General features: G+C 35.0%; 1 protein-coding gene across 8 annotated transcripts in view; it reads right to left on the reverse strand.

Moving 5' to 3' along the window:
• The window catches only part of LOC6495015 (ran-binding protein 16), a 454,675-nt gene that overhangs the window by 341,831 nt on the left and 85,086 nt on the right, over nt 1-27,758 (reverse strand). For all 8 annotated transcript variants that reach the window (XM_032456116.2, XM_044717376.1, XM_032456117.2 and 5 more), the window contains exon 4: nt 22,580-22,679. In XM_032456116.2, the coding sequence (XP_032312007.2) occupies nt 22,580-22,679 (100 nt within the window). The remainder of the gene's footprint in view (nt 1-22,579; nt 22,680-27,758) is intronic.

Consider the following 27,758-nt stretch of genomic DNA (forward strand, 5'->3'; position numbering starts at 1 on the left):
ACTCTGTCGAACACTTTGGAAGCAGCGTCGAGGAATATCGCACTACAGTTTAATCGATTTTCGAAGGCACTGCGTATTTCAGTTGTGCCATGACTCTCACGGAAGCCAAATTGATCTAACGGTTACTGTCCGGTTTTAGTGTTATGCGAAATGAAAGCATTCGAAAAAATTTTTTAAGACTTGGTAGCAGACTTATTGACCTCTTCAATAATGGAGTTTTGTCAATTGCGGGTTTTATGAATCATTATAATGATCGATTTTTTTCAGACTCCCATCCTTCTAACTTGAAAAACAACGAAGTTATGGCATTTCCGATCAATCAATTATATGGCAGCTATAGGATATATTCGACCGATCGCGGCCGTTCCGACTTATATACTGCCTGCAAAGAAAAGAAGGGTGTGTGCAAAGTTTCAACTCGATAGCTTTCAAACTGGGAGACTAGTTTGCATAGAAACGGACAGACGGTCAGACGGACAGTCGGTCAGACGGACAGACGGTCAGACGGACAGACGGACATGCTCATATCGACTCAGGAGGTGATCCTGATCAAGAATATATATACTTTATAGGGTCGGAGATGTCTCCTTCACTGCGTTGCACACTTTTGACCAAAATTATAATACCCTCTGCAAGGGTATAAAAACAAGAACCTTTAGATTACTATGTATGAGTACAAATTATTTAAATGATTTGGTTTATATATACGCGGGAGCGCGGCTCAATTCAAATTGATGACAACAATAGCGTAATTTGAGACAAAAATAGCGTATGACGGCAAATGCAGGTGGCCGATCGAATACACGAGAGCGGGCGACGCGAATAGAGGCATAAAGATAAAGAAAAGATAAACAAATTCAAAAAAATTATGCCGGTTAAACTTTCCGGCGGCTTTGGGGAGTTTTTGTAGGATGTGATTTCCTCTATAATTGTTTCAAGGTGTTTGTTTCTTTGACTGTGGAATGGAAAAAATTATAGTACAGTTCAGACATAGTGTACGGGGGGATTTATTAGGGATATTTGTAGTTTTGGGTTAAATTGGTGTGTCCGAGTCTGATTCTGCTAAACTTCTTGAAGACGTGACATGAGCTACGAGAAGTTGGGTCGGGTGAAATGATATTTTTTGAAAATGAAAAAAAGGGTGCAATCGATGGCCAATCAAATGACCACAAATGACCATCAATATTTTGAAATGACCACCTCCCGTTTGGAAAATATTCAAAAATAAACATTTTCGAAAATTTTAAAATTTGACTTTTTGAATTTTTTTTTTTAATCGAAATAAACCAAAATGACCACCAATGGTCATATTTTAAAATTTTGAAAAAACGTTTAGTTTTTGAAATATTTAAGTGTTCAGTTTAGCTCATTTTTTTCACAGGTAAAACAAAATTTCAAAAAAAAGACTACTGAAATCGTTTTACAATAGTGTGATAAACAATGACCATCAACATTTTCAAATGACCACCTACCGTTTTGAAATTATTTAAAATTGAACATAGTTAAAAATTTTTCAAAAATTTCAAAATCGACTTTTTGAATTTTTTTTTCAATATCGAAAAAAACGCAATTGACCAGAAATGGTCATCTTTTAGAATATTGAAAAAACTTTTAGTTTTTAAAATATTTAAGTTTTTAGTTTTGGTCACTTTTTGGCGAGGTAAAAAAAAAATTGCAAAAAAAAATACTGAAATCGTTTTCCATTAGTGTGATAAACAATGACCATCCTTTAAAATTTTAAAATAACATTTACTTTTCGAGATACTTGAGAGAAATTAAGCAATTAAAAAGAAAGGAAAGCTAACTTCGGGCGGAGCCGATGTTTATATACCCTTGCAGTTAAGTTGCAGTCCGCTAGGTGGCGCCACGCATCTTATATTATTAGATATATAACGGATCCTATATAGTCGGCCGATCCTTATGAAATTTGGCATATCAAATTATTTTGCCCAAAGAGACATCCATTGAAAATCCCATCCTTCTAACTTGAAAAACAACAAAGTTATGGCATTTCCGATCAATCAGTTATATGGCAGCTATAGGATATAGTCGACCGATCCCGGCCGTTCCGACTTATATACTGCCTGCAGTTTTTTAAGTTTGGGCATGATTTTTTTTCTTAAATTTTTAAGTTTTATGGGATGGGCAATGAAGGGCATTGTTTTTTTTCCAAATTTGTAAGTTTTAAGATGTGAGTTTTTGTTAATTTTTTAAGTTTAAAGGGATGGGCAATGATGGAAATCAATTTTTATACCCTTGCAGAGGGTATTATAATTTTGGTGAAAAGTGTGCAACGCAGTGAAGGAGACATCTCCGGCCCTATAAAGTATATATATTCTTGATCAGGATCACCTCCTGAGTCGATATGAGCATGTCCGTCTGTCCGTCTGTCTGTTTCAACGCAAACTAGTCTCTCAGTTTTGAAGCTATCGAGTTGAAACTTTGCACACATCCCTCTTTCCTTTGCAGGCAGTATATAAGTCGGAACGGCCGGGATCGGTCGACTATATCCTATTACTGCCATATAACTGATTGATCGGAAATGCCATAACTTTGGTGTTTTTTAAGTTAGAGGGTTGGGACTTTTCACACATGTTATATTTGACCAAAATATCTTATATACAAAATTTCATAAGGATCGGCCGACTATATCCTATAGCTGTCATAGAACGATCGAAATTGGCATAACTTTGGTGTTTTTTAAGTTAGAAAGATGGGATTTGGTACAGGTTTTATTTTGGGAAAAACAATCTGATCTGCCAATTTTCATAAGGATCGGCCCACTATATACGATCTGCTATATATCTAATAATATAAGATGCGTAGCGCCACCTACCGGACTGCGACTGAACTGCAAGGGTATATCAACTTCGGCTCCGCCCGAAGTTAGCTTTCCTTTCTTGTTTTTGAATATTTTACAAACGGGAGGTGGTCATTTCAAAATATTGATGGTCATTTGTGGATATTTGATGGGCAATCGATTGCACCCTTTTTTTCCAAAAAAATATCATTTCACCCGACCCAACTTCTCTTAGCTCGTGACGTGAGGTTTTATTGATTACACAGGCCAACAGCAAAAAATCTCCGTATAATTTCAACTGCTCCATAATCTTTAAACTCCCCTGAACCAAAGTCCAGAAGAAACATAGGTTCTATCACCTACAGTTTCCGCGGTACACCTAAGAGAAATTGATCAAATTTTACCATATATTGAATTATGTAGGTCGTGTAATGGCGATGACCATCATTGTTTCTAGTACATAACATTTTTGAACTGTATGTTTACCAACTAAAATTAAAAAATGGTATCTAGCAGTTACCATATCTTTGGAATACTCATGCAAAGTTGAAATCTCCGATTTTCTACATAATTTTTGGTCTTCAATAACACGGTGCGACAGTGAAAAAACACTTGTGAAACGAGATAGTGTAGGTTGTTAATCTGGTCGAAGAGAACCCAAAAATATTTTTTTTATATTTTTGGAACCCTCCAATTTTTATTTATTTAAAAAAAACCGTTTTTCGGGACTTTTTTGCGCTTAAAAATTCCTGAACGAGTTTTTTTCAACCGATTTCAAAATTTTCGGTGTTTTTCAATAGTTAAATGTTGTAGCTTTTGAAAAAAGTGAAGTTATAACGCTTTTCCCAAAAAAAGTCAATAAAACCATGGGAGCACTATAAGAAGAAGAGCATATTCCTTTCTTATACACACTGTTACTCCGGAGCGCACGCAAGGTTGAATTGACTTTTTTTGGGAAAAGCGTTATAACTTCACCAATTTTCATTATTTTTTGATGAAATTTGTCTCGTTTTATTCAGAATGAATGAGGCAACATTGATATGTATCAAAAATGGCCGAATTTTTGTAAGTTGCACCGAAAAACTGGCATCAAAATCCGAAAAACACGAATAAAAGTCGAAAACTTCAGTTTCAGGTGTAAAAGTTTTGTCCTTTTTGTTCAACAAAATCGAAGATATATTTTTTTTTCAAAAGCTACAACATTTAACTATTGAAAAACACCGAAAATTTAGAAATCGGTTGAAAAAAAACTCGTTCAGGAATTTTTAAGCGCAAAAAAGTCCCGAAAAAACGGTTTTTTTTAAATAAATAAAAATTGGAGGGTTCCAAAAATATAAAAAAAATATTTTTGGGTTCTCTTTGACCAGATTAACAACCTACACTATCTCGTTTCCCAAGTGTATTTCGTTTTTTTTTTTTTGTCGCACAGTGTAATTTTTCCCAAACAATTTCCTATGTAAGATTTTTATTTTCTTATTGAAATCAGTAGATCATACTATGTTTTAATTTTGGATTCAAAATAAAGCTCGAAATAATTTTATTGAATTTATTATTGTTAGTTAAACAAGATTCATCATACCATGTTTTCATTTTGGACTTAAGGGAAAACTCGAAATAATTTAGTATAAGTACTAGTAGAAGGACTAGAAACTTCCGTCCTCTACTCCTCAGCCATTGTAGTTCGACATATGCCCAACACGACCCGTTCAGGGTATTATGTTCGGACTACAATGGTCTCTACCACATCTTGTCACATTGCTCTACTAACAATCTTAAATCATTTATATTAACCGCCTTATCTGTGCCACACTCTTCCTCGTGATATCTTTCTCCTACTTTTCGCTTAACTATCTCGCATCTATTCCCGCGATTCGAGCCGTACGTCACGCGGCAGCTTTCCTCGGTCGGTTGGGCTGTACGTATGCAGTGGGAACCGCGCGAATAATTTTATTTAATTTATTATAGGTGGTTGAACAAGATTTTTTTCAATTAAATAGGAGTTTTTAATCTCATATTTTCAAAAAGTCATGGAGTTCGTGCAATTTCCGCAGTAAAAATGGAAGAAAATTTAGGGAGTAGTTTGGAAAGAATTATTTCGGAATCAGTTGTGACGCTATATGATACGCACATTGGTGACTTGGAGCCATCCATTGAATTTAATATTTCTTTAAATTTTTATTGATAGGCAACTGAGGGTGTGTTTGTTTTGTTTGTCTTTTTTGCTCGTTATTGGGGAAAGTGAAATAGTTAGTTTGTTGCATAGATGATTAGTGTTGTATAGGGAAGAGGGTTTCTTTGGCACTTTTTTTGCATTAATAATATGCTTATATATTTGTTCGATGGGTGAGTGTTTTGAGTTAAGATAGTTTTGGGTAGCATGTATCTCTCTAAACTCCAGGGGGGTTATATTTGTTAAAATCTCTTTTTTAAGAGATTATTTATTGGTGTTGTACGGTGAGCAGAGAATGAAAGTCGGACGGCTGTGGGGTAGAAAGTTTTTATTTTGTTAAGGGGGCAGGATGGTTTGAGACTTAAAAAAAATATTTTCAAAAATTTGTTATATAATAAAACATTATCTCAGGAATATCCTGTAAAAGTTTCGTGTCGATCGGACTAAAGCTCACTGAGATACCGATTTTCTAGTTACTTTCTCTCCAAATACTTTCAATAGATTTTAAAACTTTAGACGCGTTTTTCTCAAAACAACTTTTTCAAGTCGGTGCGTAACGTAACTCAAAAAGTAATGCTCGGATCTAAATAAAATTTTTCACACATCTTTTATACAATAAATACTTGCGGATGAACGAAGGCTTTTTTTTACATTTTTTTTTTACCATTTTTACGGGCAATAATGGGCTAATTTTTGTGTAAAAATGGTACCTCCGACTTTACAACCGCGCCAAAAATTTCAAATCGCATATTTTTATACCCATGCAGAGGGTATTATAAATTTGGTCAAAAGTATGCAACGCAGTGAAGGAGACATCTCTGACTCTATAAAGTATATATATTCTTGATCAGGATCACCTCCTGGGTCGATATGAGCATGTCCGTCTGTCCGTCTGACCGTCTGTCTGTCTGTCTGACTGTTTCTACGCAAACTAGTCTCTCAGTTTTAGAGCTATCGAGTTGAAACTTTGCACACATCCTTCTTTCCTTTGCAGGCAGTTTATAAGTCGGAACGGCCGGGATCGGTCAACTATATCCTATAGCTGCCATATAACTGATTGATCGGAAATCCCATAACTGGTGTTTTTTAAGTTAGAGGGTTGGGACTTTTCACACATGTTATATTTGACCAAAATATCTTATATACAAAATTTCATAAGGATCGGCCGACTATATCCTATAGCTGTCATAGAACGATCGAAATTGGCATAACTTTGGTGTTTTTTAAGTTAGAAAGATGGGATTTGGTACAGGTTTTATTTTGGGAAAAACAATCTGATCTGCCAATTTTCATAAGGATCGGCCCACTATATACGATCTGCTATATATCTAATAATATAAGATGCGTAGCGCCACCTACCGGACTGCGACTGAACTGCAAGGGTATATCAACTTCGGCTCCGCCCGAAGTTAGCTTTCCTTTCTTGTTTTTGAATATTTTACAAACGGGAGGTGGTCATTTCAAAATATTGATGGTCATTTGTGGATATTTGATGGGCAATCGATTGCACCCTTTTTTTCCAAAAAAATATCATTTCACCCGACCCAACTTCTCTTAGCTCGTGACGTGAGGTTTTATTGATTACACAGGCCAACAGCAAAAAATCTCCGTATAATTTCAACTGCTCCATAATCTTTAAACTCCCCTGAACCAAAGTCCAGAAGAAACATAGGTTCTATCACCTACAGTTTCCGCGGTACACCTAAGAGAAATTGATCAAATTTTACCATATATTGAATTATGTAGGTCGTGTAATGGCGATGACCATCATTGTTTCTAGTACATAACATTTTTGAACTATATGTTTACCAACTAAAATTAAAAAATGGTATCTAGCAGTTACCATATCTTTGGAATACTCATGCAAAGTTGAAATCTCCGATTTTCTACATAATTTTTGGTCTTCAATAACACGGTGCGACAGTGAAAAAACACTTGTGAAACGAGATAGTGTAGGTTGTTAATCTGGTCGAAGAGAACTCAAAAATATTTTTTTTATATTTTTGGAACCCTCCAATTTTTATTTATTTAAAAAAAAACCGTTTTTCGGGACTTTTTTGCGCTTAAAAATTCCTGAACGAGTTTTTTTCAACCGATTTCAAAATTTTCGGTGTTTTTCAATAGTTAAATGTTGTAGCTTTTGAAAAAAAAATATATCTTCGATTTTGTTGAACAAAAAGGACAAAACTTTTACACCTGAAACTAAAGTTTTCGACTTTTATTCGTGTTTTTCGGATTTTGATGCCAGTTTTTCGGTACAACTTACAAAAATTCGGCCATTTTTGATACATATCAATGTTGTCTCATTCATTCAGAATAAAACGAGACAAATTTCATCAAAAAATTATGAAAATTGGTGAAGTTATAACGCTTTTCCCAAAAAAAGTCAACTCAACCTAGCGGGCGCTTCGGAGGAACAATGTGTATAAAAATAAGAGTATATTGCTTTCTTCTGACAAAAAGTTTGTCATTTATGCCACATATTAATATTGTCTCAATAATACTGAATAGAACGAGACAAATTTCATAAAAAAATAATAAAAATTGTTGAAGTTATAACGCTTTTCCCAAAAAAAGTCAATAAAACCATGGGAGCACTATAAGAAGAAGAGCATATTCCTGACTTATACACACAAGTACTCCGGAGCGCACGCAAGGTTGAATTGACTTTTTTTGGGAAAAGCGTTATAACTTCACCAATTTTCATTATTTTTTGATGAAATTTGTCTCGTTTTATTCAGAATGAATGAGACAACATTGATATGTATCAAAAATGGCCGAATTTTTGTAAGTTGTACCGAAAAACTGGCATCAAAATCCGAAAAACACGAATAAAAGTCGAAAACTTTAGTTTCAGGTGTAAAAGTTTTGTCCTTTTTGTTCAACAAAATCGAAGATATATTTTTTTTTCAAAAGCTACAACATTTAACTATTGAAAAACACCGAAAATTTAGAAATCGATTGAAAAAAAACTCGTTCAGGAATTTTTAAGCGCAAAAAAGACCCGAAAAACGGTTTTTTTTTAAATAAATAAAAATTGGAGGGTTCCAAAAATATAAAAAAAATATTTTTGGGTTCTCTTTGACCAGATTAACAACCTACACTATCTCGTTTCCCAAGTGTATTTCGTTTTTTTTTTTTTGTCGCACAGTGTAATTTTTCCCAAACAATTTCCTATGTAAGATTTTTATTTTCTTATTGAAATCAGTAGATCATACTATGTTTTAATTTTGGATTCAAAATAAAGCTCGAAATAATTTTATTGAATTTATTATTGTTAGTTAAACAAGATTCATCATACCATGTTTTCATTTTGGACTTAAGGGAAAACTCGAAATAATTTAGTATAAGTACAAGTAGAAGGACTAGAAACTTCCGTCCTCTACTCCTCAGCCATTGTAGTTCGACATATGCCCAACACGACCCGTTCAGGGTATTATGTTCGGACTACAATGGTCTCTACCACATCTTGTCACATTGCTCTACTAACAATCTTAAATCATTTATATTAACCGCCTTATCTGTGCCACACTCTTCCTCGTGATATCTTTCTCCTACTTTTCGCTTAACTATCTCGCATCTATTCCCGCGATTCGAGCCGTACGTCACGCGGCAGCTTTCCTCGGTCGGTTGGGCTGTACGTAGGCAGTGGGAACCGCGCGAATAATTTTATTTAATTTATTATAGGTGGTTGAACAAGATTTTTTTCAATTAAATAGGAGTTTTTAATCTCATATTTTCAAAAAGTCATGGAGTTCGTGCAATTTCCGCAGTAAAAATGGAAGAAAATTTAGGGAGTAGTTTGGAAAGAATTATTTCGGAATCAGTTGTGACGCTATATGATACGCACATTGGTGACTTGGAGCCATCCATTGAATTTAATATTTCTTTAAATTTTTATTGATAGGCAACTGAGGGTGTGTTTGTTTTGTTTGTCTTTTTTGCTCGTTATTGGGGAAAGTGAAATAGTTAGTTTGTTGCATAGATGATTAGTGTTGTATAGGGAAGAGGGTTTCTTTGGCACTTTTTTTGCATTAATAATATGCTTATATATTTGTTCGATGGGTGAGTGTTTTGAGTTAAGATAGTTTTGGGTAGCATGTATCTCTCTAAACTCCAGGGGGGTTATATTTGTTAAAATCTCTTTTTTAAGAGATTATTTATTGGTGTTGTACGGTGAGCAGAGAATGAAAGTCGGACGGCTGTGGGGTAGAAAGTTTTTATTTTGTTAAGGGGGCAGGATGGTTTGAGACTTAAAAAAAATATTTTCAAAAATTTGTTATATAATAAAACATTATCTCAGGAATATCCTGTAAAAGTTTCGTGTCGATCGGACTAAAGCTCACTGAGATACCGATTTTCTAGTTACTTTCTCTCCAAATACTTTCAATAGATTTTAAAACTTTAGACGCGTTTTTCTCAAAACAACTTTTTCAAGTCGGTGCGTAACGTAACTCAAAAAGTAATGCTCGGATCTAAATAAAATTTTTCACACATCTTTTATACAATAAATACTTGCGGATGAACGAAGGCTTTTTTTTACATTTTTTTTTACCATTTTTACGGGCAATAATGGGCTAATTTTTGTGTAAAAATGGTACCTCCGACTTTACAACCGCGCCAAAAATTTCAAATCGCATATTTTTATACCCATGCAGAGGGTATTATAAATTTGGTCAAAAGTATGCAACGCAGTGAAGGAGACATCTCTGACTCTATAAAGTATATATATTCTTGATCAGGATCACCTCCTGGGTCGATATGAGCATGTCCGTCTGTCCGTCTGACCGTCTGTCTGTCTGTCTGACTGTTTCTACGCAAACTAGTCTCTCAGTTTTAGAGCTATCGAGTTGAAACTTTGCACACATCCTTCTTTCCTTTGCAGGCAGTTTATAAGTCGGAACGGCCGGGATCGGTCAACTATATCCTATAGCTGCCATATAACTGATTGATCGGAAATCCCATAACTGGTGTTTTTTAAGTTAGAGGGTTGGGACTTTTCACACATGTTATATTTGACCAAAATATCTTATATACAAAATTTCATAAGGATCGGCCGACTATATCCTATAGCTGTCATAGAACGATCGAAATTGGCATAACTTTGGTGTTTTTTAAGTTAGAAAGATGGGATTTGGTACAGGTTTTATTTTGGGAAAAACAATCTGATCTGCCAATTTTCATAAGGATCGGCCCACTATATACGATCTGCTATATATCTAATAATATAAGATGCGTAGCGCCACCTACCGGACTGCGACTGAACTGCAAGGGTATATCAACTTCGGCTCCGCCCGAAGTTAGCTTTCCTTTCTTGTTTTTGAATATTTTACAAACGGGAGGTGGTCATTTCAAAATATTGATGGTCATTTGTGGATATTTGATGGGCAATCGATTGCACCCTTTTTTTCCAAAAAAATATCATTTCACCCGACCCAACTTCTCTTAGCTCGTGACGTGAGGTTTTATTGATTACACAGGCCAACAGCAAAAAATCTCCGTATAATTTCAACTGCTCCATAATCTTTAAACTCCCCTGAACCAAAGTCCAGAAGAAACATAGGTTCTATCACCTACAGTTTCCGCGGTACACCTAAGAGAAATTGATCAAATTTTACCATATATTGAATTATGTAGGTCGTGTAATGGCGATGACCATCATTGTTTCTAGTACATAACATTTTTGAACTATATGTTTACCAACTAAAATTAAAAAATGGTATCTAGCAGTTACCATATCTTTGGAATACTCATGCAAAGTTGAAATCTCCGATTTTCTACATAATTTTTGGTCTTCAATAACACGGTGCGACAGTGAAAAAACACTTGTGAAACGAGATAGTGTAGGTTGTTAATCTGGTCGAAGAGAACTCAAAAATATTTTTTTTATATTTTTGGAACCCTCCAATTTTTATTTATTTAAAAAAAACCGTTTTTCGGGACTTTTTTGCGCTTAAAAATTCCTGAACGAGTTTTTTTCAACCGATTTCAAAATTTTCGGTGTTTTTCAATAGTTAAATGTTGTAGCTTTTGAAAAAAAAATATATCTTCGATTTTGTTGAACAAAAAGGACAAAACTTTTACACCTGAAACTAAAGTTTTCGACTTTTATTCGTGTTTTTCGGATTTTGATGCCAGTTTTTCGGTACAACTTACAAAAATTCGGCCATTTTTGATACATATCAATGTTGTCTCATTCATTCAGAATAAAACGAGACAAATTTCATCAAAAAATTATGAAAATTGGTGAAGTTATAACGCTTTTCCCAAAAAAAGTCAACTCAACCTAGCGGGCGCTTCGGAGGAACAATGTGTATAAAAATAAGAGTATATTGCTTTCTTCTGACAAAAAGTTTGTCATTTATGCCACATATTAATATTGTCTCAATAATACTGAATAGAACGAGACAAATTTCATAAAAAAATAATAAAAATTGTTGAAGTTATAACGCTTTTCCCAAAAAAAGTCAATAAAACCATGGGAGCACTATAAGAAGAAGAGCATATTCCTGACTTATACACACAAGTACTCCGGAGCGCACGCAAGGTTGAATTGACTTTTTTTGGGAAAAGCGTTATAACTTCACCAATTTTCATTATTTTTTGATGAAATTTGTCTCGTTTTATTCAGAATGAATGAGACAACATTGATATGTATCAAAAATGGCCGAATTTTTGTAAGTTGTACCGAAAAACTGGCATCAAAATCCGAAAAACACGAATAAAAGTCGAAAACTTTAGTTTCAGGTGTAAAAGTTTTGTCCTTTTTGTTCAACAAAATCGAAGATATATTTTTTTTTCAAAAGCTACAACATTTAACTATTGAAAAACACCGAAAATTTAGAAATCGATTGAAAAAAAACTCGTTCAGGAATTTTTAAGCGCAAAAAAGACCCGAAAAACGGTTTTTTTTAAATAAATAAAAATTGGAGGGTTCCAAAAATATAAAAAAAATATTTTTGGGTTCTCTTTGACCAGATTAACAACCTACACTATCTCGTTTCCCAAGTGTATTTCGTTTTTTTTTTTTTGTCGCACAGTGTAATTTTTCCCAAACAATTTCCTATGTAAGATTTTTATTTTCTTATTGAAATCAGTAGATCATACTATGTTTTAATTTTGGATTCAAAATAAAGCTCGAAATAATTTTATTGAATTTATTATTGTTAGTTAAACAAGATTCATCATACCATGTTTTCATTTTGGACTTAAGGGAAAACTCGAAATAATTTAGTATAAGTACAAGTAGAAGGACTAGAAACTTCCGTCCTCTACTCCTCAGCCATTGTAGTTCGACATATGCCCAACACGACCCGTTCAGGGTATTATGTTCGGACTACAATGGTCTCTACCACATCTTGTCACATTGCTCTACTAACAATCTTAAATCATTTATATTAACCGCCTTATCTGTGCCACACTCTTCCTCGTGATATCTTTCTCCTACTTTTCGCTTAACTATCTCGCATCTATTCCCGCGATTCGAGCCGTACGTCACGCGGCAGCTTTCCTCGGTCGGTTGGGCTGTACGTAGGCAGTGGGAACCGCGCGAATAATTTTATTTAATTTATTATAGGTGGTTGAACAAGATTTTTTTCAATTAAATAGGAGTTTTTAATCTCATATTTTCAAAAAGTCATGGAGTTCGTGCAATTTCCGCAGTAAAAATGGAAGAAAATTTAGGGAGTAGTTTGGAAAGAATTATTTCGGAATCAGTTGTGACGCTATATGATACGCACATTGGTGACTTGGAGCCATCCATTGAATTTAATATTTCTTTAAATTTTTATTGATAGACAACTGAGGGTGTGTTTGTTTTGTTTGTCTTTTTTGCTCGTTATTGGGGAAAGTGAAATAGTTAGTTTGTTGCATAGATGATTAGTGTTGTATAGGGAAGAGGGTTTCTTTGGCACTTTTTTTGCATTAATAATATGCTTATATATTTGTTCGATGGGTGAGTGTTTTGAGTTAAGATAGTTTTGGGTAGCATGTATCTCTCTAAACTCCAGGGGGGTTATATTTGTTAAAATCTCTTTTTTAAGAGATTATTTATTGGTGTTGTACGGTGAGCAGAGAATGAAAGTCGGACGGCTGTGGGGTAGAAAGTTTTTATTTTGTTAAGGGGGCAGGATGGTTTGAGACTTAAAAAAAATATTTTCAAAAATTTGTTATATAATAAAACATTATCTCAGGAATATCCTGTAAAAGTTTCGTGTCGATCGGACTAAAGCTCACTGAGATACCGATTTTCTAGTTACTTTCTCTCCAAATACTTTCAATAGATTTTAAAACTTTAGACGCGTTTTTCTCAAAACAACTTTTTCAAGTCGGTGCGTAACGTAACTCAAAAAGTAATGCTCGGATCTAAATAAAATTTTTCACACATCTTTTATACAATAAATACTTGCGGATGAACGAAGGCTTTTTTTTACATTTTTTTTTACCATTTTTACGGGCAATAATGGGCTAATTTTTGTGTAAAAATGGTACCTCCGACTTTACAACCGCGCCAAAAATTTCAAATCGCATATTTTTATACCCATGCAGAGGGTATTATAAATTTGGTCAAAAGTATGCAACGCAGTGAAGGAGACATCTCTGACTCTATAAAGTATATATATTCTTGATCAGGATCACCTCCTGGGTCGATATGAGCATGTCCGTCTGTCCGTCTGACCGTCTGTCTGTCTGTCTGACTGTTTCTACGCAAACTAGTCTCTCAGTTTTAGAGCTATCGAGTTGAAACTTTGCACACATCCTTCTTTCCTTTGCAGGCAGTTTATAAGTCGGAACGGCCGGGATCGGTCAACTATATCCTATAGCTGCCATATAACTGATTGATCGGAAATCCCATAACTGGTGTTTTTTAAGTTAGAGGGTTGGGACTTTTCACACATGTTATATTTGACCAAAATATCTTATATACAAAATTTCATAAGGATCGGCCGACTATATCCTATAGCTGTCATAGAACGATCGAAATTGGCATAACTTTGGTGTTTTTTAAGTTAGAAAGATGGGATTTGGTACAGGTTTTATTTTGGGAAAAACAATCTGATCTGCCAATTTTCATAAGGATCGGCCCACTATATACGATCTGCTATATATCTAATAATATAAGATGCGTAGCGCCACCTACCGGACTGCGACTGAACTGCAAGGGTATATCAACTTCGGCTCCGCCCGAAGTTAGCTTTCCTTTCTTGTTTTTGAATATTTTACAAACGGGAGGTGGTCATTTCAAAATATTGATGGTCATTTGTGGATATTTGATGGGCAATCGATTGCACCCTTTTTTTCCAAAAAAATATCATTTCACCCGACCCAACTTCTCTTAGCTCGTGACGTGAGGTTTTATTGATTACACAGGCCAACAGCAAAAAATCTCCGTATAATTTCAACTGCTCCATAATCTTTAAACTCCCCTGAACCAAAGTCCAGAAGAAACATAGGTTCTATCACCTACAGTTTCCGCGGTACACCTAAGAGAAATTGATCAAATTTTACCATATATTGAATTATGTAGGTCGTGTAATGGCGATGACCATCATTGTTTCTAGTACATAACATTTTTGAACTATATGTTTACCAACTAAAATTAAAAAATGGTATCTAGCAGTTACCATATCTTTGGAATACTCATGCAAAGTTGAAATCTCCGATTTTCTACATAATTTTTGGTCTTCAATAACACGGTGCGACAGTGAAAAAACACTTGTGAAACGAGATAGTGTAGGTTGTTAATCTGGTCGAAGAGAACTCAAAAATATTTTTTTTATATTTTTGGAACCCTCCAATTTTTATTTATTTAAAAAAAACCGTTTTTCGGGACTTTTTTGCGCTTAAAAATTCCTGAACGAGTTTTTTTCAACCGATTTCAAAATTTTCGGTGTTTTTCAATAGTTAAATGTTGTAGCTTTTGAAAAAAAAATATATCTTCGATTTTGTTGAACAAAAAGGACAAAACTTTTACACCTGAAACTAAAGTTTTCGACTTTTATTCGTGTTTTTCGGATTTTGATGCCAGTTTTTCGGTACAACTTACAAAAATTCGGCCATTTTTGATTCATATCAATGTTGTCTCATTCATTCAGAATAAAACGAGACAAATTTCATCAAAAAATTATGAAAATTGGTGAAGTTATAACGCTTTTCCCAAAAAAAGTCAACTCAACCTAGCGGGCGCTTCGGAGGAACAATGTGTATAAAAATAAGAGTATATTGCTTTCTTCTGACAAAAAGTTTGTCATTTATGCCACATATTAATATTGTCTCAATAATACTGAATAGAACGAGACAAATTTCATAAAAAAATAATAAAAATTGTTGAAGTTATAACGCTTTTCCCAAAAAAAGTCAATAAAACCATGGGAGCACTATAAGAAGAAGAGCATATTCCTGACTTATACACACAAGTACTCCGGAGCGCACGCAAGGTTGAATTGACTTTTTTTGGGAAAAGCGTTATAACTTCACCAATTTTCATTATTTTTTGATGAAATTTGTCTCGTTTTATTCAGAATGAATGAGACAACATTGATATGTATCAAAAATGGCCGAATTTTTGTAAGTTGTACCGAAAAACTGGCATCAAAATCCGAAAAACACGAATAAAAGTCGAAAACTTTAGTTTCAGGTGTAAAAGTTTTGTCCTTTTTGTTCAACAAAATCGAAGATATATTTTTTTTTCAAAAGCTACAACATTTAACTATTGAAAAACACCGAAAATTTAGAAATCGATTGAAAAAAAACTCGTTCAGGAATTTTTAAGCGCAAAAAAGACCCGAAAAACGGTTTTTTTTAAATAAATAAAAATTGGAGGGTTCCAAAAATATAAAAAAAATATTTTTGGGTTCTCTTTGACCAGATTAACAACCTACACTATCTCGTTTCCCAAGTGTATTTCGTTTTTTTTTTTTTGTCGCACAGTGTAATTTTTCCCAAACAATTTCCTATGTAAGATTTTTATTTTCTTATTGAAATCAGTAGATCATACTATGTTTTAATTTTGGATTCAAAATAAAGCTCGAAATAATTTTATTGAATTTATTATTGTTAGTTAAACAAGATTCATCATACCATGTTTTCATTTTGGACTTAAGGGAAAACTCGAAATAATTTAGTATAAGTACTAGTAGAAGGACTAGAAACTTCCGTCCTCTACTCCTCAGCCATTGTAGTTCGACATATGCCCAACACGACCCGTTCAGGGTATTATGTTCGGACTACAATGGTCTCTACCACATCTTGTCACATTGCTCTACTAACAATCTTAAATCATTTATATTAACCGCCTTATCTGTGCCACACTCTTCCTCGTGATATCTTTCTCCTACTTTTCGCTTAACTATCTCGCATCTATTCCCGCGATTCGAGCCGTACGTCACGCGGCAGCTTTCCTCGGTCGGTTGGGCTGTACGTAGGCAGTGGGAACCGCGCGAATAATTTTATTTAATTTATTATAGGTGGTTGAACAAGATTTTTTTCAATTAAATAGGAGTTTTTAATCTCATATTTTCAAAAAGTCATGGAGTTCGTGCAATTTCCGCAGTAAAAATGGAAGAAAATTTAGGGAGTAGTTTGGAAAGAATTATTTCGGAATCAGTTGTGACGCTATATGATACGCACATTGGTGACTTGGAGCCATCCATTGAATTTAATATTTCTTTAAATTTTTATTGATAGGCAACTGAGGGTGTGTTTGTTTTGTTTGTCTTTTTTGCTCGTTATTGGGGAAAGTGAAATAGTTAGTTTGTTGCATAGATGATTAGTGTTGTATAGGGAAGAGGGTTTCTTTGGCACTTTTTTTGCATTAATAATATGCTTATATATTTGTTCGATGGGTGAGTGTTTTGAGTTAAGATAGTTTTGGGTAGCATGTATCTCTCTAAACTCCAGGGGGGTTATATTTGTTAAAATCTCTTTTTTAAGAGATTATTTATTGGTGTTGTACGGTGAGCAGAGAATGAAAGTCGGACGGCTGTGGGGTAGAAAGTTTTTATTTTGTTAAGGGGGCAGGATGGTTTGAGACTTAAAAAAAATATTTTCAAAAATTTGTTATATAATAAAACATTATCTCAGGAATATCCTGTAAAAGTTTCATGTCGATCGGAGTAAAACTTGCTGAGATACCGATTTTCTAGTTTCTTTCTCTCCATATACTTTCAATTGCTTTTAAAACTTTAGACGCGTTTTTCTCAAAACAACTTTTTCAAGTCGGTGCGTAACGTAACTCAAAAAGTAATGCTCGCATCTAAATAAAATTTTTCACACATCTTTAATACAATAAATACTTGCGGATGAACGAAGGCTTTTTTTTACATTTTTTTTTACCATTTTTACGGGCAATAATGGGCTAATTTTTATGTAAAAATGGTACCTCCTACTTTACAACCGCGCCAAAAATTCAAAATCGCATATTTTTCAAAATGGTTTCGTTCATCCGCACAAGAAACAAATATTTTTAGTAAATCAATTCAATTTTTTTATTTTCGATAACACTGTAAGGCCAGACTTTACGCACCGCAAGATAATAATTTTTTGAAGCGACTCCGTCTGACTGCCCGTCACGGGATAAATAATAATTATTTCTTAACAAAAAAATTCCTAGATACTCTCCAAATATAGTCATGTATCGTGTAAAAAAATTTAATAATTATATTCACTCAGAAATGAAAAAAAAAATCGCAAAAATCTGTTTTTTTTTTTCAGCCTCTGAAACCATCCTGCCCCCTTAAAAGCCAAAGGCCCCGCTTCACAGAGGTCGGGCTTGTATGGAACCGCGGCCATAAATACTTCTAGGTGTGCTATCGCTATGAAACTTTCACCACAAATCTAGAAAAGTATTATAAATATATTGTAAAAAAAATTACCAGATCGTACCTCTATATCCTATAGCTGCCATATAACTAATTGATCGGAAATGTCGTAACTTTGGTGTTTTTTAAGTTAGAGCGTTGGGACTCTCCACAGATGTTATATTTGGTCAAAATATCTAATCTACAAAATTTCATAAGGATCGGGCGACTATATCCTATAGCTGCCATATAACTGAACCATCGACAGTAGTTGGGCTTGTATGGTGCCGCGCCAAAAATATTTGTAGTGGCGATATCGCAATGAAATTTTTTCCAAAAATCTATAAAAGTATTCTTAACACACTGTAAAAAAATCGTATCGTATAGCTTCCATACAAACCAATGACGCGATTTTTCATAAAATTATTTTTTTTCCAATACTAAAATTAAATATTTGACCTTTAAATACAAGCATTAAATTGTAATCCCTAAGAAGTTTTACGTAACTATTAAGTTGAGGGAAGTCTTACTATTAAAAAAACAAACTAAATATTGATGTTTACTTATATTTGTATAAAGAAAGAGTTATAAGACTTCATCAACATAAAATTCTGTAAGCCCCCTTCGCTGCACCATACATTAAAAGCATATAAACGTGAGAAAACACACTTATAAGAAGAACTTAATAAAGTTTAAAGCAATGGAATAAACAAAAAATAAATCAAAACTATTATATGCAAATCTATTAATAAACACAAACTCAAAGGACGAAGGACAAAGCAACAGAACAACAACCCCACAAGCGAAAATAAATTTTTGTAGTGCAAAACTGACCCTGAAAAAGTTAAGAGGGTGTTAGAATTTTCACGATTGTAAGCACATCTGCAAATTTCTGCAAAAAAAATTTACACATTTATTACCTTAAGAGCCAGACGAACACATTGGTATATAACTTAATTGTGGCATTTCGTGGCATCACAATTAAAACTTTAACTAAACATGAAAAAAATAGACAAAAAACATGTATTTTTTCAAATTAATATAACAAGAACAGTTTAACATGTACGATTTTTTAAATTATCTCAAATTTTAGAAAATACCTTGAACTTCAAAATCCATTACAAATATTTTAAATTTGGATACGTAATAAATGATCTGACCACTTCAAAGTTCGGTTTTGTTATGAAAAATTCGCGATGCGCGCAATCTGCGCTGTGAAAATAAACACCTTCACTCAACTTCAATTCTATTTTTAAGAAGAACGTTTAATTTTCCGAACAAACCTAGTAAGCCACAAAGAAGTTTGGACAACTTAGAAGCGATTTGTTTACTTTTCCTATATTTTTGTTGTTATGACTTTTTTTATTTTTGGCCTATGGGCGCAACCACTGTGCGCTGCAAGTGCCATACCCACTAAGTTAGTTTAGTTTTGTAAACTTCTGTACCTTTAATAATAATAATAATAATAATTAACGGATATATAGCTGAACTAACCATAATAAATTCAATAAAATTATTGGTCTTTTTCTTAAATCCAAAATTAAAACATGGTTTGCTCTAGTGATTTCACGAATATCCAAGTGATTCATAAAAATTACATAAATTTTTAGCGATATTATTCTTTCAAATTTTTAATTTTTTCTTGTATTTAAAGTTCGGTCCGAAAAGTATGTGAGATGACTCGTAGCTAGGTGCTAGGTGCTTAGCTAAGGGCTACCGAACGAAGAACGAACGCTATCCTTAACCTGCGCGGACCGTTCTTTGAGCTTAGCTGTGAATAAAGCGAAGGGCCTCATAGTAAATAAAGCATAAAAAAGGTATCCATATTTATAAGCAGTACCGGCGATGAGCTTATATTGCCGCCTTTAACATAAATTTCTCAAAACCCAAGAAAACGCAATGTTCCTATTATTTCCGAGTCCTTTTAGACAAAATCACACCGTAGCCCATATCCTGAACCGTAACTTTTCTTAAACCGTGAAATGTCTTAACACTCTGGTGCAAGAATTGACCATAGCCTGCAATAACGGCCATAATTAGTCATCCCCAAAAAAAACCAAAAAAAGGCAATAAGCATTCATCTCTGGTGGTCGGCAGAGTTAGGAACCCGCCGAACGGGAAGCAGAACCTTGTACAAAATGGCGAAGACCGATGATGAGGAAGCCCTGTGGACTGATTGTAATGCCTCCTTGGGGCATAAATAATCTGAGCGAAGCGCTCTTCATAGAACTGTTTCTGTTCGGACAAAATACAGCGCAAACTGCAAGGCTTAGGAAAATCCTAAACCAATCAGACACAACCCTCGGCTATCTCAATAAAGCAGATTGCACCTGGACCAACCCAAATGTGGAATGTGTAACCCTGCTGCTGGATACTCACTTTCCTGGATTTTTTCCAGAGACTAACGCTCGACATAAGTTTCCCATTTCCCATAAACTTTGATCTACATTTTGAACACAAAACACTTTACTGGGCGATACATAGCTTTGAGCACAGCAAGTCAGCTGGTTCCAACGAAATCATACCCGCACATATCCAACAGGTGGGCGATAATGTGAGAAATTGGCTTTCTTTTAATCTTTAAAATATATACTTTTAGAAAAACTGACGTTGCCGTTGCTTAATTCGTGGCTCAGATTTTTATACCCAAACCGTGCAAACAGACGCAAACGTCTTCAAGAGACCATAGACCAATCAACTTATCATTCTTCCTGCTCAGGACCGTCGAAAGACCCTTGACCAATCCAATCTTAACCAAACGCAAATATCAATATTTTAAGTATTTACGATCAATCAGTTATATGACAGCTATAGGATATAGACGGCTGATCCTTATGAAATTTGGCAGATCATATATGTTGGAATTATTATTAGAATGCACAGAAAGTCCCATCCTTCTAACTTGAAAAACAACGAAGTTATACCATTTCACGATCAATCAGTTATATGGCAGCTATAGGATATAGTCGGCCGATCCTTATGAAATTTTCTACATAAGATATTTTGGTACAACATACAACATGTGTGGAAAGTCCCAACACTCTAACTTAAAAAACACCAAAGTTATGGCATTTCCGATCAATCAGTTATATGGCAGTTATAGGATAAAGTCGACCGATCCCGGCCGTTCCGACTTATATACTGCCTGCAAAGGAAAGAAGGATGTGTGCAAAGTTTTAACTCGATAGCTTTAAAACTGAGAGACTAGTTTGCGTAGAAACAGACAGACAGACGGACAGACGGACATGCTCATATGGACTCAGAAGGTGATCCTGATCAAGAATATATATACTTTATAGGGTCGGAGATGTCTCCTTCACTGCGTTGCACACTTTTGACCAAAATTATAATACCCTCTGCAAGGGTATAACAAGAAAGGAAAGCTAACTTCGGGCGGAGCCGAAGTTGATATACCCTTGCAGTTCAGTCGCAGTCCGCTAGGTGGCGCCACGCATCTTATATTATTAGATATATAGCAGATCGTATATAGTGGGCCGATCCTTATGAAAATTGGCAGATCAGATTGTTTTTCCCAAAATAGAATCTGTACCAAATCCCATCTTTCTAACTTAAAAAACACCAAAGTTATGCCAATTTCGATCGTTCTATGACAGCTATAGGATATAGTCGGCCTATCCTTATGAAATTTTGTACACAAGATATTTTGGTCAAATATAACATGTTTGGTCAAATATAACAAGTCCCAACCCTCTAACTTAAAAAACACCAAAGTTATGGCATTTCCGATCAATCAGTTATATGGCAGTAATAGGATATAGTCGACCGATCCCGGCCGTTCCGACTTATATACTGCCTGCAAAGGAAAGAGGGATGTGTGCAAAGTTTCAACTCGATAGCTTCAAAACTGAGAGACTAGTTTGCGTTGAAACAGACAGACGGACAGACGGACATGCTCATATCGACTCAGGAGGTGATCCTGATCAAGAATATATATACTTTAAAGGGCCGGAGATGTCTCCTTCACTGCGTTGCACACTTTTCACCAAAATTATAATACCCTCTGCAAGGGTATAAAAATTGATTTCCATCATTGCCCATCCCTTAAAACTTAAAAAATTAACAAAAACTCACATCTTAAAACTTACAAATTTGGAAAAAAAAACTATGCCCTTCATTGCCCATCCCAAAAAAATCAAAGTCTGGTACCCTAATGTTACATTCCAAGAGATAATTGTGTTCGTACATTTTTTAAATGCACCCCAGCTTCCTAGTCTAGATTAATAATAAACAAGAAAGGAAAGCTAACATCGGGAGAGGCCGAAGTTTATATACCCTTGCAGTTGATATATACTGCCTGCAAAGAAAAGAAGAGTGTGTGCAAAGTTTTAACTCGATAGCTTTAAAACTGAGAGACTAGTTTGCGTAGAAACGGACAGACGGACATGCTTATATTGACTCAGGAGGTGATCCTGATCAAGAATATATATACTTTATAGGGTCGGAGATTTATCCTTCACTGCGTTGCACACTTTTGACCAACATTTTAACAATTAATATAATATAATTATAATTATATATAATTATAAAAGGGAGATATTTGACAACCTAACAATATTAAAAAAATGCAAAAAAAAAAAATAGATAAAAGAGAAAAGATATCAGTAAGCAAATTGTATGTAAACTGACAATTTCTACATAATTGTGTAAGAAAATCAACAAGTAATCGGAGTAAAAAGAAGTAGTAGTCTGTTGGATTGTTTTCAACGCGTTGCGTACTTTTGGAACAAATTAAATTACTTTGCAAGGTGACAAAAAAATGTGAACGCACTCAAGTATAGATTTTACGCTTACCTGAACATTGTTCATATCATCAGCGGAATCATCCGTCGAACTTCCAATAAAATCAAAGCTCAAACAGTTTTTTGTAAGACGTAATAGATGGGACATTAACCTTAAAAAAAAGGTTTAAAATAATACATGATATTATGTTATTTTCTTTAGTTTAGTTTTTTAATTTTCCTTAAAATTGTCTTTAATAAAACCATTAAAAAAGTAAATAGATAGAAAATATATTTTTATTAATTTAGAGGTACGTGATAGTCTCCATAACAATCCAGACACACAACCAGCGAAGTGTACTGCAAAAATCGCTCAAGACATAAGAAACGAGAACTGCAAGCAAGATTTCATGTATAGATGATCCAAGCCGAGTTGGCCTTAGCTAACCCAATGCTATCCTTGTACATCTATGCAACAAGAGGGTCCATGAGTTTGTACAAGAGGGTCCAGGCTAGACCTGGACACTTTTCGAAAATACGAACGGAGTGCCTATGGAGCTTTTGCGTGTCCTATGTTATCTCAGTGCATGGTGGATGCTCTGCCCCGCCCTTATAAGCCTATACTAATTCTGTTCCATCCGTTTTCGAGGCTATCTCTGCACCAGAAAAAGGTTAGTTGGCCCGACCGAAACGATCGATACTGCTCCCCAACCAAACCATTTTATTTATTTTTGAAGTAACAATTATCTGTTATTTATATATACAATTTTAAAATTAATTAATTATAATTAAGAATTAGGAAAATTATTCTAAAAGAAAAACAAACAATTTAGATTTTATTACATCAAGGGATAATTCAGGGAAAAATAAATGGGACAATAGATTATAATTTTTACAGATAACACGAAAAGGATCATGGTCCGCAAAATTTGATCTACAAATTGGTAACCAAAGGGGTCGGAAGGACCTGGTTGACCTATTTGGAACAGAAAATTTTATTTTTTCAAGTAAAAGATTAGAGTCAACTTGACCAAGAATGAGTTTATGAAGGAGCATGGCCCCAGCACAAGTACGACGAACCTGCAATGGTGGCAGGTCTAATAACTTTAGCCGACAACGATATGATGGAAGAAGACCATCTGAGTCCCAGTTTAAATATTTTAAGGCAAATGAAATAAACTGCTTTTGCACTGATTCAAACTGATTTGCGGACTCCAAACGCATGAACAGTATTCTGGATCGGTCGAACCAAAGAGATATACAATGCTTTAGTGGTGAAGGAATCATCAAACTCTTTTGACCAGCGCTTGACAAAAGCAAGTACTCCTCTGGCTTTATTAACTGTTAGAGAAATATGTTCATTAAACGACAGCTTGTGATCGAAAAGAACTCCAAGATCATTCATTAAGGAAACACGATCTAAAAAGTGATTCCCAAGTGAGTACGAGATGGCATGAGGCATGCTACGATCAGACGTCATCACCTTGCATTTTGAGTAGTTAAGTGAGAGAAGATTATTAGAGCACCACAAGAAAACTTCATCAAGGTCAAATTGCAGATATCTATGAAGGAGGAAGATGTCAGAAAAAGAAAGAAAAGGGCTTGACATCATCAGCATACATAAGTGTAGTAGCATAGCTCACGACCATAAGATAAAGTTTCTGGAGAAGGAGACGGTGATTAACAGAACAGCTTTGCTAAAATCGGTGTAAATAACATCGGTTTGCATTCGTTTGAGAAAACCCTTATGGACGATCGAAGTGAATTCTAGCAGATTGGTTGTTGTAGAACGATTTTTGGCAAAACCATGCTGGGTGGAGGAAATTATGCTTTTGCAATGATGTTGCAGTTGCAATGTAACCATTTTCTCCGGCAGCTTGGGAATAGCAGAAAGTTTAGCAATACCACGGTAGTTATCAATAAGTATTTTAGAACCTTTCTTATGAAGTGGAATAATAAAAGATTCATTCCATATCTTGGGAAGGCATGAAAGGTCCAAAGATAAATTGAATAGGGTAGTAAGAGGATAGCATAGGATATCGGAGCAGTACCTAAGAATACAGCTCGGGACGTTATCAGGACCAGCAGAAAAAGAGATATCCAAGGTTGAAAGGGCATTAGAAACATCAAGATGATTAAATTTAGACAAGTAGATATTGTTTATATACGGAATATTATAAGGGTATGTAGAATTTAAATTATAAGAATCGGACGAATAAGTTGATTGAAAGAATGATGCAAAGAGATTTGCAATATCATGATCTGAAGAATCAGAAATATTTTTATAAGATAGGGAAGGAGGAAAAAGACTGGATTTACGTTTCATATTGACAAACGAATAAAAGGAACTCGGATCATTTCGGAAGTTAGCCTTACAATTTACGATGCGTTTATAAAGTTGATTATTAAGAAGAATAAACTGGTTGCGAATGTAAAGAAAGTTTGTCTGATGAAACAAAGATCCAGACTTAAGAAACATTTTGTATGATTTAGATTACCTTTTCTTAAGACGAGAAAGGTGTTTATTAATCCAAGGCGGTTTAGTTGATGAAAACGATGAAACTACAGGAACAAATTTGTCCAACGCGTTGTGGATTACATCAAAAAAGGATCAGTAGCAGCATCAATAGAGTTAAAAGATGAAAGATATTCCCAGTCAATTCTAGCTAAATGATTTCAAAGAGCATTGTAATCCGTTTTTCGGACAAATTTAGTACGATACTTGAGCTTTAGCATGAATATTAGGCGTCAATTAGTACCGAAACCAATAGTGTAGGATGGTGTACGTAATCAGAAAGCGATAGAGGTGAAGACCGATTTACAGTCACAGAGGATATCATATTAGAGAAAATAAGGTCTAAAGATCTGCTAAATGTGTTAAGGATGGGGTTAATTTGGAAAAGAGCAATTTCAATTAATTCATGAATAATGGCGTTATGACAACTGGCATGCAAGGAATTGTCATCTTTACACGGGATCCAGGAGATTTTGGGAATGTTGAAATCACCCATAATTAGGAAAAAATTAGAGTCATTGGCTAATGATAAAACGAACTTAATATCCTCAAGGTAATAAAAATATACAGTTTCCTCAACCGATGAAGGTATATAGGAACAGGTCATGAAAATATGAGACGGACCAACAGCTATTTTTACAGCGATAAACTCGATTCCAGACTGATTCGGGAAAGAGATTAGTTCAGCTGAGTATTTATTAATAACAGCAATAAGAACACCGCCTCCGAAAGATGGCCTATCCATTCGAAACACAGTGTACTTTGGAACAAAAATTTCATAATCAGAGACAGAGGAATTAAGGCAGCTTTCAGTAAGTGCAATAGCATCAAAATCAAAAGAAACGCTATTAGTAAAAAATTGGCTCAATTTACCCAGAATACTTCGAACGTTTTGGTAGTAGCAAGAAAATACGTTATCACTCAGTTTTTCGGAGCTGAATCGGCATAGTTGGGATTTAGAGGGTCTTTAGCTAAAAATTCGTGAATAATACTGTGCTCGGGCCAGGCTGACGGATCAAGTGCTTTTTCAAAGTAGGATTCAGGAATTACAATTTCGAAAGAGGATATGCTACGCTTATGTTTAAAAATAAACTTAAAGACTGCTAAATCATTAGGAGCTACCTTAAGATGTTTTAAGAGGTGACTTCTGACATCATCCACAGTGACATCCGGCATCAGGCGGGAGGTGCAACAGCTTTTAGCGAAAGCCCAGAGGATTTTAACACAGGCGCCACACCAGTGAGAGGCCTAGGTGACGGAGCCACAGGAACCTGGAGGTTTTCCAACGATGGAGGATCCAGGACAATAGGTGGAACAAGACTCATTGACGATTCTATTTACAGACTTGGTGAATGGATCACTTCCACAGGAACAACAGGAGGCGATGAAGTATTAGGAGTTAAGAATTTATCCGAATGAATCGCATGAGAAGCAGGAGTGCCCAATAGATTGACCGCCATCGGGTTATTGTTCGGAATTTTTCTCCTTGGAGATTCACCAAGAAATTGGGTCTCAAGTGTAAGGAATTGCTCATTAAGTGCAGAAAACTGCTTACGGACATCAAGAAAACCGTTTCTCGTCTGCTTCCTGAAGGTCCGCATCTCAGACTCAATCTCTCTACAGGCAATACAAGACCATGTCAGACCAATATTCTTAGTGATGAGATCGCTTATCCGTCCATTGTGCCCACCACCAGCACATTTAATATGTGAGCAGTTGTTGCAAAGCCAGCAGGACAGATACGAGTCTCCAGTGATGGATCCTTTAAACTCGCATTTCTTAGCAGTGCAAATTAGACTCATTATTGACTGAGATTTGTCCACTGTAGTGAGAGCGAGAAGAGTTCAATAGTAGAGTTCAAAGAGTTCAGTGGTAGAGAGGCACCGTCGGATCAGGCACGTCGAAGAGAATACGTAACAAAAGAGATACGAATGTGACGAATAACCGCTACAGAGAAACAATGTATAACGGGATTACTCGATCGGAGAATAGACTCAGGAATATATATATATGAATATTCGCAGAGCACGGCAGAAGTAATATTGACGAATAATATTATTTTTAAGAAGTGTGTGGATAATGAACTATGTAAGTCAATTATCTCCGACAATGATACGCGAAAAGAGGAGTCTCGTATCAAAGATATATGTAGATATATGTAGGTAATAAGATGAGAGCAATCGCAAAAACACGTCGGGATACGGCAAAGTCAGACGAAAGACTTGAAAGACCATCTCAATCTGACTTTGGGAAACCCCCAAGTGATCGACCGGAAAGGGGTCCTCCCACTAGTGTGTACCCTCTAAGCCTACTCTAGTCCCACAAACACTATAAAAATCCTATGGCTATTTTATTTTATAGTGATTTATAGCATGTTAAGATAAAGAATTATATTATAAATAAAGTTTCTATATATTTTCATTTAAATATATATATGTATTTGTGACATGGTTGGCACTCTTAAACTTTTACACAAGAAAGAAAAGCTAACTTCGGGCGAAGCACGATATATATCATATATAATCTTGCAGTATATTACTATAATATATACCCTTGCAGTTAGGTAGCATTATTATTATATATACATCGGATCGTATATAGTTAGATCGCGGCTTGGCCCAGTATACTCGATACCGTCGTTTTATGTTTTTGAGAGTATCGAGTATGCAATTAGTGACTCCCCCACGACAAGTTTCTGCAATCTTAATTGTAGAAATTTATAAATTGTAATTAAATG

The sequence above is a fragment of the Drosophila ananassae genome, chromosome XR, assembly GCF_017639315.1.
Source record: "Drosophila ananassae strain 14024-0371.13 chromosome XR, ASM1763931v2, whole genome shotgun sequence".
Lineage (NCBI taxonomy): Eukaryota > Metazoa > Arthropoda > Insecta > Diptera > Drosophilidae > Drosophila > Drosophila ananassae.